The sequence below is a fragment of the Grus americana genome, chromosome 8 (assembly GCF_028858705.1).
Source record: "Grus americana isolate bGruAme1 chromosome 8, bGruAme1.mat, whole genome shotgun sequence".
NCBI classification, from domain to species: Eukaryota; Metazoa; Chordata; class Aves; order Gruiformes; family Gruidae; genus Grus; species Grus americana.
In genome coordinates this window covers 35,305,460-35,321,879 of record NC_072859.1, presented here as the reverse complement: position 1 = coordinate 35,321,879, position 16,420 = coordinate 35,305,460, and the positions used below count along the sequence as shown (strand labels likewise).

General features: G+C 50.6%; 1 protein-coding gene across 1 annotated transcript; it reads left to right on the top strand.

Annotated features, from left to right (window-relative positions):
• On the top strand, positions 1-12,645 carry PTGER3 (prostaglandin E receptor 3). The gene is made up of 2 exons (XM_054833423.1): positions 1-921; positions 9,486-12,645. The coding sequence occupies exons 1-2, from the start codon at positions 85-87 to the stop codon at positions 9,771-9,773; spliced, it is 1,125 nt and encodes a 374-aa protein (XP_054689398.1). The 5' UTR covers positions 1-84; the 3' UTR covers positions 9,774-12,645.
• Positions 12,646-16,420: the final 3,775 nt, after the last annotated feature.

The following is a 16,420-nucleotide window of genomic DNA, read 5'->3' as shown; positions in this document are numbered from 1 at the left end:
AGTGCTGCGCCTCGCCTCGCCCCGGTGCTCATCGCCGCCATGGGCCGGCCCCTCGGCGCCCCGCCGCCGCGGTAGTCCGCCGGGATGAGCCGCTGGCCGCAGTGCCAGAGCGGCCCCAACGGCACGGAGCCCGGCGCCATGCGGCAGCAGCGGGGCAACGGGACGGGGCGGGCGGCGGAGGGCTGCGGCGCCGTCTCGGTGGCGTTCCCGCTGACCATGATGATCACGGGCATCGTGGGCAATGCCCTGGCCATGCTGCTGGTCTCCCGCAGCTACCGGGCCAAGGAGAGCCGGCGGAAGCGGTCCTTCCTGCTGTGCATCGGCTCGCTGGCGCTCACCGACCTGCTGGGGCAGCTGCTCACCAGCCCCATCGTCATCTCCGTCTACCTGTCCGACCGCGCCTGGGATGTCGTCGACCCCTCGGGCCACCTCTGCACCTTCTTCGGCTTCAGTATGACCGTCTTCGGCCTCTGCCCGCTCTTCATCGCCAGCGCCATGGCCGTGGAGAGGACGCTGGCCATCCGCGCACCCCACTGGTACGCCAGCCACATGAAGACGCGGGTGACAAAGACGGTGCTGCTCGGCATCTGGCTGGCCGTGTTCGCCTTCGCCCTCCTGCCCATCGCCGGCCTGGGCCAGTACAGGCTACAGTGGCCCGGCACCTGGTGCTTCATTAGCACCGGCGACAGCCATCTCACCGGGAGCCTCGTCTTCGCCTCCACCTTCGCCATCCTGGGGCTCCTTTCCCTCGTGGTGACCGTGGCGTGCAACCTGGCCACCATCGAGGCCTTGGTGTCTCGTTGTCGGACCAAAGCGACTGCATCGCGCTCCAGCAAGCAGTGGGGGCGAATCGCCATGGAGACACTGATCCAGCTCTTGGGGATCATGTGTGTCCTCTCAGCCTGCTGGTCACCGCTGCTGGTAGGTCACCTTGCCACCTGCCATGGGGAACCCCAGGCCTCCTCCCTCAGGGCAGAGGGCAGGGCGGCCCCGAGAGCCTGGGCAGGGTGGGAGGCACCGGCGGTTCAGGTTCCTCATGGGCAGTGCGGCCGTGAACGGCCTCTGAGGAAAGAAAGTGGGGACGGGGACAGAGGCGGGGGGAGGTCAGGTGTGGAAAGCTGGTAGGAGAGAAGCTGGGAGAGGTCCAAGAGGATAGCCAAAGCACAGCGTGTTTGGAAAAGTAAGATGAAGGAACTGGAGGGGGGAACACGAGCCTCCCACCGCAGAGGCAGGGAGGGCACGCTGTGCTCCCACCGCAGAGGCAGGGAGGGCACGCTGTGCTCCCACCGCAGAGGCAGGGAGGGCACGCTGTGCTCCTGCCCACACAGCCCTGCTTGGTAGCACCACAGGGCTCCGAAGGTGGCAGGACCAGGGGAACCAGAACCTGCCTGTTCCTCTTTAGGGGAACCTGTGAGGAAGTTTATCGAGCCCTTACTGTGATGGAGCCCCCTGCTCATGGGAGACATTTACAATGTTTTATTTGCTCCCACCCTGTAGCAAAGCTTACCTCAATGCTTTATGAGAAAAGGTTCGACTGGTGGCTTTGCAAGTGCCCTCTGGTTTTCAGCAAATTGCTCACTGTATCTTATTTACGGCAGCATTCTGGGCTTTTTGTTTCCGTTTGTTTTTTAAAGGACCCTTGCGTTTCTTTCCACTATTTTGTTATTCCTCACTTAAGCCCCTTCTTGTCAAACTGGGGTAAATCCCTCCTTGTGCTTTAGGAGCGGAGGAAGCTGAATCAGCGTCTCTTTCTGCCGTGTGGGACAAGGGCACGCTCAGGAGTCTGGCACCCCGTCAGAAAAGGCCCGCTTGTTCCACTGTCCAAGGACAGTATGATTTTGGGGAAGTTTGTACTTGGATCAGGAAAGGGCTGAAGGCTAGCTATGGTAATTCCGAAGTTACGTGAAAGGTGCTTTATGGCCGGAGAAGGATTCTTGTGCACAGAGAACTTCAGATCTCATAAATAGTGACAAGAGAAGCGGGGCTGGCAAAGCTAACGGCCAATGGGGATGAGGTAAAAATAGAAAACAGTTCAACTTAGTAATGGTATCCTTGTAAATTAATTAAAATTCCATCAAATCTCCAAAATAACCCCACCCCAAAATAGGTCAGAGGCTGTAAATTAACTTTCTAGAGATCATTAACAGCTTGTGCCAAAGTAAACTATGGAACCACACTGAAAATTCAGTGAGAGCTTGAGAGCAAAGAATACTGTTCTGCTCCTCGAGCCCCAGGGAACATCAGATTTGATAAGCTGCCCCAGGAGAGTGCCCTGTCACTGTTCCGGTGTCTCCGTGCATCCATTGCCTGCAGTCCCAGACACCTTGGCTGGCCGTTTCCATTGCTGCGGCATGTCCTGCTGTCCCGCTGACGCGTGCGGTTAGGTCCCAGGGGAAAACAGTAGGATTTTTTTAACAGAAGTTAACTGTTGCATGCTTGTCCATAATTAAACAGATGAAAAAAATTAGAAGGCAGTTATTAAACGAAGGGAGTACGTTTGCCTCTCAGCCCTTGCTTTTGTAGCCTTTCCGTTGGGATGCAGATTCTGCCCAGCCCTCCCATGCTGCTCCCTCACCCAACCCGGGGCCAAGCTATTGCTCCTGAGGCTTTAACCAGCCTTGCAGCGTCGAGAGAAGATCCCCGAGGTGAGGGACGCTTTTTCTCTTCCTTCAGAACCCGAGCGCTCAGAAAAATCAGCGAGGATGCAAGCATGCCTCTTGGTGGTTTGCTTCCCATGGCATTTTTGCAGATTTAACAGTCAGATGCAGCTGCCCCCGCGCTGCTGAACGGATCTGCGGGCAGTGTTAATGGGGCGAGTTAATGGCGCAGAGCCCAGGTCAGAGAGCCTCTTGTAAACACCGCTGGCACCTCCAGGGAACTGCGGGACCTGCTAAGAGAGAGCAGGGCTTTTCCGAGGTTTGGCCACGGGAGGTGAAGCGACTCCCTGGCGAGGAGCCTGGCTCTTCCGAGTCGGCGGCAGGGCCAGCTGAGCGGTGCTGGTTGGCAACCCGTTGCATGCGTTTGACGATTGTGCGGAGCACTGCTGGGTGACACGGCCGTGATCCAGAGGGAGCTTGTAAAACAGTTCACTTCCCTGTGCGGGGTCAACGCTTGAAAGCATATAGCTTGTTCTGCAGAGTTCTGCAAAACTTCCCTGTCTGGTCAGCGTGTTCTCCAGTCTTCATATTCTCGAAATCAAGTAATGCCTACAGAAGCATTTTTATACGTACGCTTCAACGTTTTGTGTACAGCTACAAAGTGGGGATTAGGAATCAGAGGCCAGATTTTTGGAAGAGCGACCGTGGAGTAATGCAAGTGCATCTTCAGTGAAAGCCAGGTTGTAGAACTCGTTTAACCCATAGCTGCATTGTTTAGCAGTTGTAAGAAATTTAGTTGAAACAGGAATCCAGGGATTTGCAGAGGAGATTTTTGGTTTTTTAAAAAGAGAAATCTGAGTTTTACAACGGAGAACTAACGGATTCTGACAGCTGTTACTGTTAGGCAAACAATGCCCTTTAACACAGACAGTATTTTTAGACTTGATCTGTTGGTGAAAATGACAAAATCAAATGTGATTTAACAGAAAAGTGAAACTTCTGGCGATAGTGGCTGCACTCTAAAGGGCTTAATGAAGCGTCCCACCTATTCTTGATTTATGCTGGATTTGGTGGAAGAGAGGAAGTGCGTACACAGTGCAGGCATTCTCTCCTTCTGCTGGGCACTCAGGATCTTGCTTGAATTCAGCATGGAGAACCTGGGGAAACGTTCCACTTAAATAAAATATTGCTTTGTTGTTAGTGGTTTCCAGTTCACGCTAATCTTCTATTTATTTTGGTGCTCAGCTGTGGAGCATAACCATTGAGCTAAACTGACAGCAGATTGGAATGAGTCTGAGGTAAAATAGAGGAAGCTGTGCCTTGATTGCACAGAAACACCAGTGCAGCACAAACTGGAATTCTCACAATAATTCTTTTAGAGCTCCAGGCTACAAAATTACTCATTCACAGAGTTGTTTCAAGCCTATTTAAAGCCAAAACACTCAGGTATTCTGCTGCTTTTCCTATTAAAACACTTCTTCTCCGTAGCCCTCCTGTTAGACAGAAGTTAAATACATTCTCCTTTACAGGTATTTTTATTTAAAATATATTATTTTGTAATATTTTTAGATGTGCAAACCATAGTTATGGAAAGCACCGTCACTTAGAGAGAAAAGAGAGTGCTATCACTGAGCTGCAAGGAAAATGGATGACTCCTTTTCCGGGACTTGGTAACTCTTCCCGCTCCACTCCCACCCGAGGCTGAAACAGCCGCCTGTTTCAGAACTGCCCCAGCATACTGATCGTTTCACTTTGGCCAAGAGACTGGATTTTGCTGGCCTCTGTTTGTCTAGATAAGGTCACAACCAAGGGGTGGGAATTTGACCACATTTGTTGGAATCCCGCTAGACTTTGATGGGACCTTGCCATGATTCCCTGCGTTATTGTCCTTCTGTAAACGTCTTATTAAAACCCTCAGCCTTCTGCAGTAATTCTCCGAGAGGACTGCAAATGATTTCACCATCATCTGTTTCTCAGAAACAGAGAAGTGATTTGCTCGGGGTTGCTCTGCCAGTGAGCGTCCCATGGGGTGGCAGATGAGAGCCCTGCACGCGGTTCTGCCCGAAGGCAGAAAAGCATGGCCTCCTGCCGAGCCGGCTCTGAGAAGCAGCCCTTCCCTGGGCGTGCTGGTACGTCTGTGGTCCCTGCACGCCGGGAGGTGTTGCGTTGCCCTACAGCGAGAAGGTTGCTAAGATAGGTCGTCAGGTGCCGTATAACTTAGACCTTTTCTGGATTACTGTCGATCTGATGGACGCGCAGCTACCGTGAGGGGGTGAACCAAGGTTCAGGTGGTGCAGATGCCAGATGTGCCCCTCCGTGGTCTAGTTGGCTGGACTTGCCGTAGCTTTGCCCGCGGCAGGCAGCGTGTCTGCTTTACAAAAGACATCCACGTCCATGCCAGGCAGTGGGAAGTTCTGCTTCAGGGGTCCACAGGCAGAGTCTGTAAGGGCATCTGGCTGCTCCAGCCGGAGTCTTGCATTCTGCCTCAGCTCCAGCAGCGGCGGCGGGAGAGAGTCCTAGAAATTACATGAGACAGAATGACAATTTTGATTTTAAAACAAGATGATACGTGACTATAGGTATTCTTAGGCATTACAAGGAAAAAATCATGCCCTCTCCGTCGTGGCTTTCCGTGGTTCACTCACCGCAGCCACTCTTTGTATTTCATCAGGAGACTCCTTCGTTCCTTCTGCGACTTGCTGCTTTACGTGTGAGAGAATTATTTAAGCAACAGATTAGGGCTAATGGGAGAGGAGAAGCAGTGTAAGAGGGTGAATCCTCCTGTCTTCATGATGCATAGAAAACAGGTCTGGTTTTTTGGAAGCTATCTCAAGAAAAGATTTTACAGTCTGGGACCAGGAATTTCCCATCAGATTCTTACCCCACGTTCCAGACCAGCTACTTGGCTCTTGCTTGGCTGAAAAATACACACCTTTAAGCACATCAGCTGTTTTATTCAACATCTTTTACTGCAGATAACAGCAATTTCCAACATAGTTTGTAAATCTGGAAAAATATCTTTGGGAAAGTTTTTGTGGTTTTGTTGCTGGTTTTTTTTTTCCCCCTAGCTACAGTGGAAGTTCATTCTAAACTCTGCAATATAATAGTGAGCTGCCCGGGAGTCCCTGAGGTAACGCAGGCTGCCCATGTAAGGTTAAGCTAACGGCGATATATCACAGTGATGGTTGCCAGCTGGGGAGCTTGTGCAACAGCCCTGAAAAGTTCTTGTGTACTACAGTCCAGCTTTATTAAAACACCGTAAAGATATATAACAAAACACAACACGTCTTGTCTTTGGCTGCAAGTCTGAAAACCAGAGCAGTGGAGGTTTAATGTTATTATACAGCTACATTCAGTGATAATAGTAAAGCTTCATCTACTTTAATTGAATAAATACAATTATCAACTATATTAGTATATGCATTTTGAGCCGAATTTTTTATTGGCATAAATTGTGTAGTTCCATTGACTTTATTCCACCTGATGTTGTTCCTCTACCTTTTGCAGTCTTTCTTTTAATTCATTTAGAAGACCAGTACAGGCCGTGATTAACAACCTCTAAGGATATCAAACAAATACAATTTCCAGTAGAGCAATTGTTGGCCCAACAAATATTCCAGTAAAGGAATATTATGTAATAAAACCAAAAATAGGCAGCAGTTGTCTGCTTGGGAAATGTGCGTTATTAGCCTAATATTTTTGTAGCTCCATGGGTTCCCTGACAAAGAACAAGGCAACAAGGTCTGCAAAGCAAGGGTCACTGCAGAGTTCCCAAAGGAAGAGCTAGAAGAGCTGATCTGGGAGAAATAAATCCGAATACTGGCCGTGACAGATGCACTGTGGTTTCCGCTGGCTGTAACGTGGGCACGGCATATTCACGTAATACTGCGTGGTCGTGCTGCGGTCCCCGTCGGGGGTGGGTAGTGCCCGACTCCGCTGGGCACAGAGGGCGGGTGCTGCAGGCAGCGTAGACCGAGCGGTGACGGTGACAGTGTCCTAAACAGCCGGAGGTGGCAGAGGAAGTTGTGGGATTGTGGTGGCATGGGTCTGGTGCACAGTGGCTGTTTGATTTGGTCCAGATCTGTGTCTATCCGTATTTTTAAAAAGCTCTACCAATGGTTACTTATTTTCATTTTTATTTAAATTAAATGTAGTAGATGGAATCCTCAGTTATTTCCATTAAAAGAAACAAAAACAATTCTACTTTGCTGTCCGAGCTGCCCTGTCTTCCGGACTCATCTAAGTCTTTCCAAGGTCAACACGTGGTTATTGATCTGGCACCCAGAATATCCCTTTGAATGGAAAAATCCTCCCCCGTAGCCTCTGCTCCTGGTGACTCTTGCTCTGCCTGTCCCAGTTTCTGGGGACAGCAGCGGTCCAGACGTGACCTTTCGGGGTGACACTCCACTCTGAAGACAGCCTTCTGTGGGAAAACCTTGGCTGGGATCAGTCGGCTTGTGCCGCTGCCGGTGGGGGTTGTCTTGGGTCTTTCGAAAGGCTGGAGTCAAGAAGTTGGACAGGGCTGTGAATAACTGACTGCCAGTCTTGTCCCTCGGGCTGTTCCCTGCGTTTTCAGGACCGGCCGCCAGTTTATTTAGCATGTGGTACCACTGACCTTTGCAAAGACAGTGAATGAGAGCCGTCGTGCGTGGCTATCCGTCTCAGACACAGCAAAACGGGTGGACCTGCTGCATCTCAATTCTGCAGGAGTTCCAGACAGTAAATTCAGACAGGCAAGGTCTTTGAGTCATGCCCAGAAGAGATCTGCAAGCAGAAAAAGGACCCGTGCAGAAGTTAGGTGTTCAGTAGCCGTGCCCTCGGAGTGCAGCACCAAGCGCCGGGTCGCTGCACGCTGCCTCACCTCAGGCGGTGGTAGGGGCCGGTACCCAGCCAGAAGGTCTGCGGGCAGTTCCCTGGCCGACGTTGTGAAGATGCACCCTCCTCGCATCAGCTCTGCCTTTTTCCGTGCTCTAGAGCACCCGAGCGTCGTGGTGCGTCACAGCCGGGGTCAGAGCACAGCTGTTTTCCCCGTGGCGCAGCTGGTACGCCGGCCTTTGGCAGCAAGGTGCACGGCAGGTGCCTGCTCAGGAGGCGTTTGCATCCCCGTGTTTATAGGCTCCTGGAAAAAACCTTGCAATACAAAATCTAACGTAGCTCACCTGGAGAGAAGCAGCTGAAAGCCTCTAAAGGGATGTATTTTTAAGCAGCTGTAGTTGGTACGGAAAGCTCAGGAGAAAACTTCAGGCAACAGATACTGACCACACCATGGAAAATTATATCTATCTGGCATCTTTCAAAATGTGATTCATATTTCCCATGGTTATATACTAGCATATCACACCACCAGCTCTGGTGAGCTCTCTCACCAGCTTTAAAAAAAAAACCCAGACAAAAAAGGCTTCTCACTGGTTTTACCCGCATAAGCAGCAGGCTGATGGCAGAAGCCCTGGAGATCCCAGCTGGGCTCTCTGCTGCTCACAGGTTTTCTGTGCGGCCCCAGCAGTGCCTCACCTCTCCAGGCTGTCACACGAGAATCAAGGTGTCCCTGTGGGTTGAGGCTCACGGCACCGATAGCTGTAAAGCATGTTTATGTATTAATTTGGAAAATGAGGACTTAAAAGTATTGTTACTTTAATCGATTGAATCATTATAGTGCTGTCCTCCCTGCTGCCTGTACCGTACCAAGAGCACATATCTTCGCTAACATATTGATGATATTTTTTAAAAGGAAAAATAAAACCGCTGACACTTTGAAATGTGAGTGATAAAATTACCTTAGAGTATGGATTTGGGGATAAAGTATTAATCAAAGCTGCCTCATGCTTGGCTTTTCTGAATCGATGAGTGAGCGTTGCAGCATCCGTGGTTCAGCACCAGTAAAGAGAAGGTGACCGGTGCTTACGTTCTGACACGCGCCATCCACGTGATACCCATGGCAGGACCCCGTTTAATCCCCAAAAATCAGCCTGCAGGTAGCTCGTGGCTCCCAGGGCAAAGCTTGCTGCTCTGTGCTGTGAGGTATGGGAGGCATCACTTACGGAGACCTCTGCTTCTGCGAGACGCTTTACAGCGTATGTAGCATCTCGGTCACGCCAGTTCGGATGCTGTGGGAAACAGACTCCTAAATAAATCACTCTGTTCACTGGGGGAGCCGAACTGAGAGGGGAAGGGAGGAAAAATAGGTCAGGTTAACACAAAAAGCAGTCTTTGGCTTTCGACAAAAAAAGAAGGTTTTTTTTTTTTTTCTGTTGACTCTCAACTCCTAGCCCAAAACACCTTTATTAACCCTTTTCTTTTAATTTGGCTCAGTTCATAATCAGAATAGTTTACTTTGAAATCAAATTCTAAAATTTAGAAGTCATAGAATAAAACATCTTAGCTTTAAAGAAAATGAAGACATTTTTGTATTTGAAATTCTTTTTCCTGACATTCACTGTTCAGAACATAATTTTGAAGAGCTCTACTCATCATGAGTTATTCAGCTGGTCCTTGTAATTGTGCTAATATGATAATGGTAAAATGAGTCCCTTTAAGTCAATTTTGCAAGGTCAGTAGCTTCCCTTTCTAGCCAAGGCCATCTTGAACCTCTGGGATGTAGCACACAGCTTTCTGTTGTGTCTCGGCGGGGAAGCAGCTTGTGCTGCCTCAGTTGAGCGTGAGATTAGAAATAAATCCGACTGAGAGCTGAAAGGTACCACGTCTGCCGCTCCTTTTACACACGCACACTGGGCTGCTCTCTCAGTGCTTCTTTGCTCTGATCACAGTTTGAATTGGATGAGGGAGGAAAAAAATTTCGTCAGGATTTTGTCGTGAGGGATATTTGCACGTAGCAATACACAGGCAGCAGTTTCTTAACGTACGTCGCCTTTGCCTCCTAACTTTCCTTAGGTCACGATGTTGAAGATGATCTTCAGCCACGCATCGTTGGAACACTGCAAGCAATTCTCCGGTGACGCCCAAAGCTCCGAACTGCACAGAGAATGCAATTTCTTCCTGACAGCCGTGCGCTTGGCCTCGCTAAACCAGATACTGGATCCATGGGTTTACCTGCTGCTCAGAAAGATCCTCCTCCAGAAGTTCTGTCAAGCAGCCAACGCTGTCTCCAAGTGCTCCAACAACGAGTGGAAAGAGAGATCGATCACCTTGTCAGAGGAAATCCGACGGACAGCGGCGTGAAGGAACATCCAGCCATTTGCATGGAAGCTGCTTTTGCCAACGAGCAGTTTTAAATCTTACTGTGAATTGGGGTGTCTGTAGCAGGTTAGCATCCGCATAAATAGCTGAAAGTGATATTACAGAGTGGGCTTCTAGTGCCAAATGATTATTTATCCAATGTGCCAAAAATTCTCAAATACAGAAGAAGGAATTGGTTTTGTTTCTACATTCCGTTGTTACCGCCATTCGTAACTGAGCTGCAGAACATGACGTTTTGCGTGCGTAAAATAGAGTTTGGAGGGAATTTTCTTGTGTTAAGGTAGAAAAAATGGTTTTCCTATCAGGGGACAGATTCAGCAGATTAAATTACTGAAGAGAGCCACTCCTATACATGTTTTAATACTCAGATTATCGCCTTCAGAGAGTCCTTCTTCCTCCATTTTTCCAGAGGGACAAGGGGAGAAAGGGGCAAAAAATCGAAGAATTAAAGGAAGACAAACTTAGGAGACTTTATTTGGATTTCAGTGGCTTAAAACCGAAAAGGTTGTGTTGCACCGATGATGGTGCATCATTCTCCTTTGGGAGCCGAAGGTGGCACGAGTCTCGTGACACGTGGATTTGTCCTGATAAATCCTCATTCTGCGCGGATGCTAAAGTAGGCTCATGTGCCGAGGAGGCCGGAGCAGTGGGGCAAACAGCACAAGTGAGAAATCCCGGGGGGGTTCAGGTAGCAGCCCGTGAAGTACCCAGGCATAACAAGAATTGCTGTTCGTAAAGCACACTATAAAACTGCTCTGAGCAGATGGAGAGAGTGCTAAACAGGTTGTAACAGACAGGAAATGTTCTTCTTCCTCTAGATTAATGGCAAGGGTTTACAAAGCCCAAAATACTGTTTTCGTATGAGTTGTTTTATTTGGAAATGCACATGTCCGGGAATAAAATGAACATCGAATGGTTTTTAAGTAATGGGGATGCCGCTCAAAACTTCTTCATTACTAAAATGCCCTACAAAGTGGCCAAAATAGTACCCCAAGGTTCTTTCTTTATTTCTTCTTTCCTCCAAAAAGACAAATTTGGGAGATATGGCAGCTTTGGGAATTTTTGAAATAAAGCAGACAGAAGAGGTGGGTAGAAGTGTGTGCGTTAGTCAGGTCTTTCCCCCAAGTAACTTCCAGGTTTTATTGGAGAACTGAGTTCTCATCCATCCGTGTCACATCCAAAGTTTATTTTTAAAAGGGCTACATCTTTTCCTCGTTTTCTTCACCCATTTGCAGATGATAGCCTCTGTCGTCTCCTGTTTCATGGCCTTTTCGGTGAAATTAGATGCAAATAGAATAAAATGCAATCTATCGTATAGGTGTACACCATGTACTATGTGCCATACAGTATCACATTCAGGGCCCCTAAAGGCAAATGTAATCCTGCATCTCCTAGGAATTCCTTGCACAGAACCTCTTTCATTTCTCTTCCTTTGTTTATAAAAGTAGCTACTCACTTTTCTTGTTCTGCTGCCGCGTTGTCTAATTCCTTATCTTCCTATCAGTCAAACAAAAATAATTAATCTGACAGCAGAAACCACTGTCTACATAAATCTAATTTTATCTGGGTGGCATTCGAGCGCAACCTAACAGCTAATGTCTGTCTTTTTAATTCAAGAGCCAGCCTAAAACCAGAGGCACGTTTTGTAAGACACTGCCTGCTTTTTATCAGTACTCATCACCTTCTTCAATTTAATGAAATAAATTCCTTTTTCTGTTACTGTGCGTGAGCCGGTGTTGAGCACAACGACCGTGCGCGTCCACGTGTCGACGGTGCTGCTAGCCCCAGCTCATTTACTGACCAGCACTTTGGGGAACACGCTGAAATAAAAATTTTACTCGTTCTTTTTGAAAAAGTGCCTTGCAGGATTCATGCTTTTTTAAAAAAATTATCTCAGAATATAAAAAGCCTGTTCTTCTGTCCAGAGCATTCGTCTCGTTCAGTTTGTGTACATCAGCTTTTCCAAACAAATAAACAAATCCGGTCGCTTGTAAAATATGTCAGGATGACCTTAACAGCCAGACTGAATCGCTCTCGGTCAGGACCTCTCTGAGCGGCGGCACTTGCAGAGCGCACAGCTCCTCCGGGATGCTGAGCGGGACGCACGGAGCGCCGCGAGGACGTCGGGATGGGACTCAGCCCGGCCCCTCTGAGCAGCTCTGCGGGGCTGGGTGCCATTCTTCCCGCGGGCGGTCGCTCAGGTATGTGGGCACGGGGCACGGCTCACGCACGGAGACGGCTGCGGGCAGGGACCCGCATCCGGCGCTGGAGGAACCGTCTGTGGGCTGGTGGTCCCTCAGTGTCGGGGTGGTCCCGCTTCAGTTCACTGCAAATCATTCGGTGAGGCCATGCCTTTTTTTAGTGAAACAGGACACTTTTACGTTTGGGAAAAAGGCAGTTCTGCCCATCTGGGGGTGCGGTAAGGTGAAGAGGTTACTTTAAGTATCAGAAAATGGGAAGGAATGTCTGCTTTCAAATTGTTTACAGAGGAGGGGTTGAAGCACTATTTGCCAGCCATGGCTGCCGTAACGGGACGCGGCTGGGGGAACGCACTTTCACAAACCAATTCAAAGAGCTTAAGCGTAAATGAAAGCTTTTATTTCCCATTTCCTTGTCTGAGTGGGAAGGTGTATTTTTGTTGCATTTCTTCAAAGATGCCTTCGATGTGATGTATTTAAATTCCACTACAGCAGCGTTTCTAATACTGGGTTTAATATGTTGTACTTCTGTCAAAGATGTTATGGGAACCGTAGCATATGGAAAACCGATTTTGAGATCATTGTTCACCTTAAAAACTAGCTTGTTCGTGTACCAAATCCATGTGTGTTGCATCAGTCAGAATAAAAGTTCGGCAGAATAACTGGTCCTGGTTTCCTTGATGGCTCTTGCCTGGCACACAGCGTCACACCGAGCGCCAGCAGCCTGTGCCGAGCCCGCCCGTCACCCCTCTGCTCGTACAATACAACAGGTCTTGGCACGTTTACGTAGATCAGATTTTATCTGCACAGTCTTCCAGCTGGTGCCCTCGCCTGCGGGAACCGTGCTGCACCGCTGAGGAGGGCTGGGCCGCTTTGCTGCCCCGGTGCTGGCTCTGCATTTTACGTTATGACCTTATTTTACTTACATTTTGTACGTTAACACAAACTTTCTGAGCTTCGGAAGCAGACTGGTACAGAAGACTCCACTACTGTGCTGGAAGCATCGTTAGGACGAGCAAACCCAACCCGCCGTGCTCCTCCGGCGAGCCAGTGCAATGTCCCCACGTGTTTCTCCTGAGTTAAATTAAATGACTTTCAGAAGAGAAGCAGCAAACAAATGATTATGGGCAATTTCCCCTTATTTCAAACGCCCTGCCCGTTCCCTTCCGGCTTTACAGCACTTGCCGCAGGCGGTAGCCCGCTTCCGTGTGGCCTGGCACCCCAGAGAGAAGGGCAGTGGCTCCTGCACGGAGCAGCGATGCCCAGCGAAGGTCACCTTTCAGATTACGGCTCTTCTTGGCCGCTGTCCTGAAAGGAGATCCTCCTGGAAAAAAGGAGTCCTTCCTGAAGGACTTACTGAAGCGTCCCGTGGGCGGGTGGGTGCCCCGGGGCAGAATCCTGTTTATGGTGTAAACCTCTCCTGCAGCTGGGGCAGAGCCTGAGCCGCGGGGTGCAGGACTCGATGTCGACGGCCACAGGCTGGTGGAAACCCTGAAACTGATGGTATCAAAAGCACCTTTATTGAAATTTGCTCAACCGAGCGTGTCACTGCAGAACTGGAAATACCATCGCTTAATTTTTACCTATTAGTGTGCAAACATGAGCAGCAGGCAATCAACAGCGATTGCTGCAGCGAAATCTTTCACTGCTGGGGGACCAGAGCGGAGCACGAACCACCTCATACGGGGATGCTTCGACATAAAAAAGGGACGCTCCTTGTACCAAACGGCTGAAACCACGAGTCAGGAAAAGGCAAACGGGGGTAAATGCGAAGAGGAAACCAAGGGCAGCATGGGGCGATGCCGGGTCTGCCACGACCGGAGCGGGGTGAGCTCAGCCCCATGGCGAGGCGCGAGGGAGCAGCGCTGGCGGCCGGAGCTGCTGAAGACGGTGCCGGGAGAGGGAGGCGGCAGCCGATCTCAGGAAGCCTCCCACCGCCTCGCACAGGCTCCTCCGGAGGGTTTAGGAGCAAACCCCTGGCACCAGCCGAGCCGCCGTGCTGAGCCCTGCGGCACAGCTCCCCGCGGCCCCCCGGCCAGCTCCAGCTCAGCCTCGCTGCAGCTCCGCTCTCGGCGCGAGTCGCGGTGGAAGAAACACCTCGCCATCCAGCCTTGGACCCACAGACATCCACTTTTAAGTTTCCTTTTATTAGCTAATTTGATCTCAGTTAAAAAACAAAAACAAAAACAAAACAAAAAAAACCCCCAAACAGCAAAGAAACAACGTTTTTTTAAAAAGCAGAATGCAAGAGAGCATTAAAGGGCGTGAAATGAAAGAGATGGGAACAGAGAAAGCAAATCTATTTTATCTTGAACAGCAGCAGGAAGAGCAACAGCCGATAGGTCTGGTTGCCCAGAGACGGCAGAAAGCTCTCTGTGAGGATAAACAGCTTCTTCAAGACGCACAAGTCTCTGCCCAGCGCTACGGGAACTTCGGTGGGATGCGAAGTGCGTTTTACAGGCTCAAATCCTGCTCGGGCTCCTTGGTGAAGTTTTCCCCAGAGGAAGAGCTGATCCTGGGCACAGCCCTCCCCACCCGCTCCCTTCGCCCCCCGCTCCCCCGGCCACGTCCCTCAGCTCTCTGCCCCGCGGGGCTGAGCAAGCCCTGGGGAAGCGGGTGGTGGTTTTCCACGTGCTTCCTCCATCTGTGGCTCATCGTGAGGCTCCGTGCAGAGCCACAGCCGGTGCTCGATCTCATGGGGGGGCACGTCCCAGCTCTTGGGGTGCAGGCGCTGCCCTGTTTTTGTTTAACAGATCCACCAATGCAATTAAAAAAATTAAATGCAACAGCTGTTATTTTTCATGATGTGGAACCGAGTATTTTAAGAAAACTGGTTTGGCAAAGGCAGAAGATAACAATTGTCAAATAAGTGTGTGTGCCTCTGGGTTACCCCAGGCATCGAGGACACGGCCTTAGGGGCGAGCTGATCTCTGGGGGGTGGGAGCATCCGACCGCCTGCAGGTAAGGTGCTCTGTAGTCAGGGAAGTATTTTAGATGACACCAGTGCAGTAAAAGGTTTGGGACGATGGATCGCCTACATGAGCTGTACACCCCAGGCCGCAGGGGCGTTCCCCTGGCTCGCAGAGACCCCTTGGCCCTCCAGCCCCCCAAGCCCCACGTGCCCAGGACGTTCCCCAGCTCTGGGCTTCCCTAACCCTGGCTCTGAGCTCGGCTGACGGTCAATACATGAAATGCCGTTTATTTCCTCTATATATGCGTGGCCATCTGTGCGCTGTACAGATACACCAGCGTGCTCCTGCACTTGTTCCTATCAAATCCCAACGGCAAACCGAGCCCCCCTTCCGTGGGGCAGCTTCTTCCTCCTCAGGCGTTCAGTGAAGAAGTTCCCTGGACGCAGCAGGAGCTTCTTGTGATGGCCGAGCAGGATTTCCACCGCAGCGAGGGCTGGTGCGGCTGCGTGACACGGACACGACAAGGTCGGACCTCCCAGCTCCTGCGGACGGCGTGCGAGGGGGAGAGGAAGGAGTAGCTGCAGCCGGGGCTGCAAAGGGAAGAAGCCATCCCTCAGCTGCCTGCTGGCACCCAGGGATCCCCGAGGACTTGCAAATAAGCCATAACCCAGACTTGGCTTGTGAAACACCAGCTTGCAATCCACAGGCTTCTCGTGTCCAGCAAGCGTGGGCCTGGTGGATCTTTTCCAAAAACTGTTGGCAAGAGCAACAGGACCGGAAAGGTATTTACAGGCTGCGTCCTGCGGTTCGCCACTGATTTATGGGCACTCGAGTCACCGTGTAGCTTGCTGGAATTAATGTTCCTGAGATTCCTCCTTTGAGATGGCCAGCTGAGTGCCAGCTCCTTTCTGTGCAGCATTAATCTGCAGCCATTTCACTTGAGAACAACAGGTTGTAAATTAATCGGCTGCTCCTTTTATGGTTTCTGAGGTTTTTCTCGGCGGAAGCGTGGGCACTGCAGCGTGCACCGTCCTGGGGGTTGTGCTGGAAAGGGTCAGAGCTTGTCCCGGCTTCAGCAAGCAGCGGTGAGTTATCCCCCCACTGTCGGTGCTGAGTTCAGCCCTTGCCCAGCACCGCTGCCGTCAAAACGGAGCGTATGGTTATCCTGCTCCCGGGCTGCACGCGCTGCAAAACTAACGCTGGCTATCTTCCAGCCAAACACCTCCGAGCTCCCTTTTCCTCGGTGTTTCCGGTCCTCCTGGGGAAGCGCAAAGCCGAATTTTCCATTTCTGTCAGGATTTAACTCCTTGTGAGGCTTCCTGCAGAGACCCGCTGGGGTGCCAGGCCCACGGGGCTGTCGCAGGCACCTTACAGAGAAAGAGCCCTGCCCGCACGAGCACTCGAAAGACTGGCGGGGCTCTGCCTGCCCGCGCCCGCGTCCTGCCTGTTGCACTCCTGCCCTTGCCCAGCGCTGCCTGTGAAAATACAGAGCGCCGGCACCTTATCCGTGACATATCTT

What these genes read in the sequence shown, in the direction of transcription:
- PTGER3 (XM_054833423.1), top strand. Translation starts at nt 85, where the DNA reads ATGAGCCGCTGGCCGCAGTGCCAGAGCGGCCCCAACGGCACGGAGCCC. An exon ending in CCTGCTGGTCACCGCTGCTG is followed by an intron (nt 922 to 9,485) that starts GTAGGTCACCTT and finishes AACTTTCCTTAG; the next exon opens with GTCACGATGTTGAAGATGAT.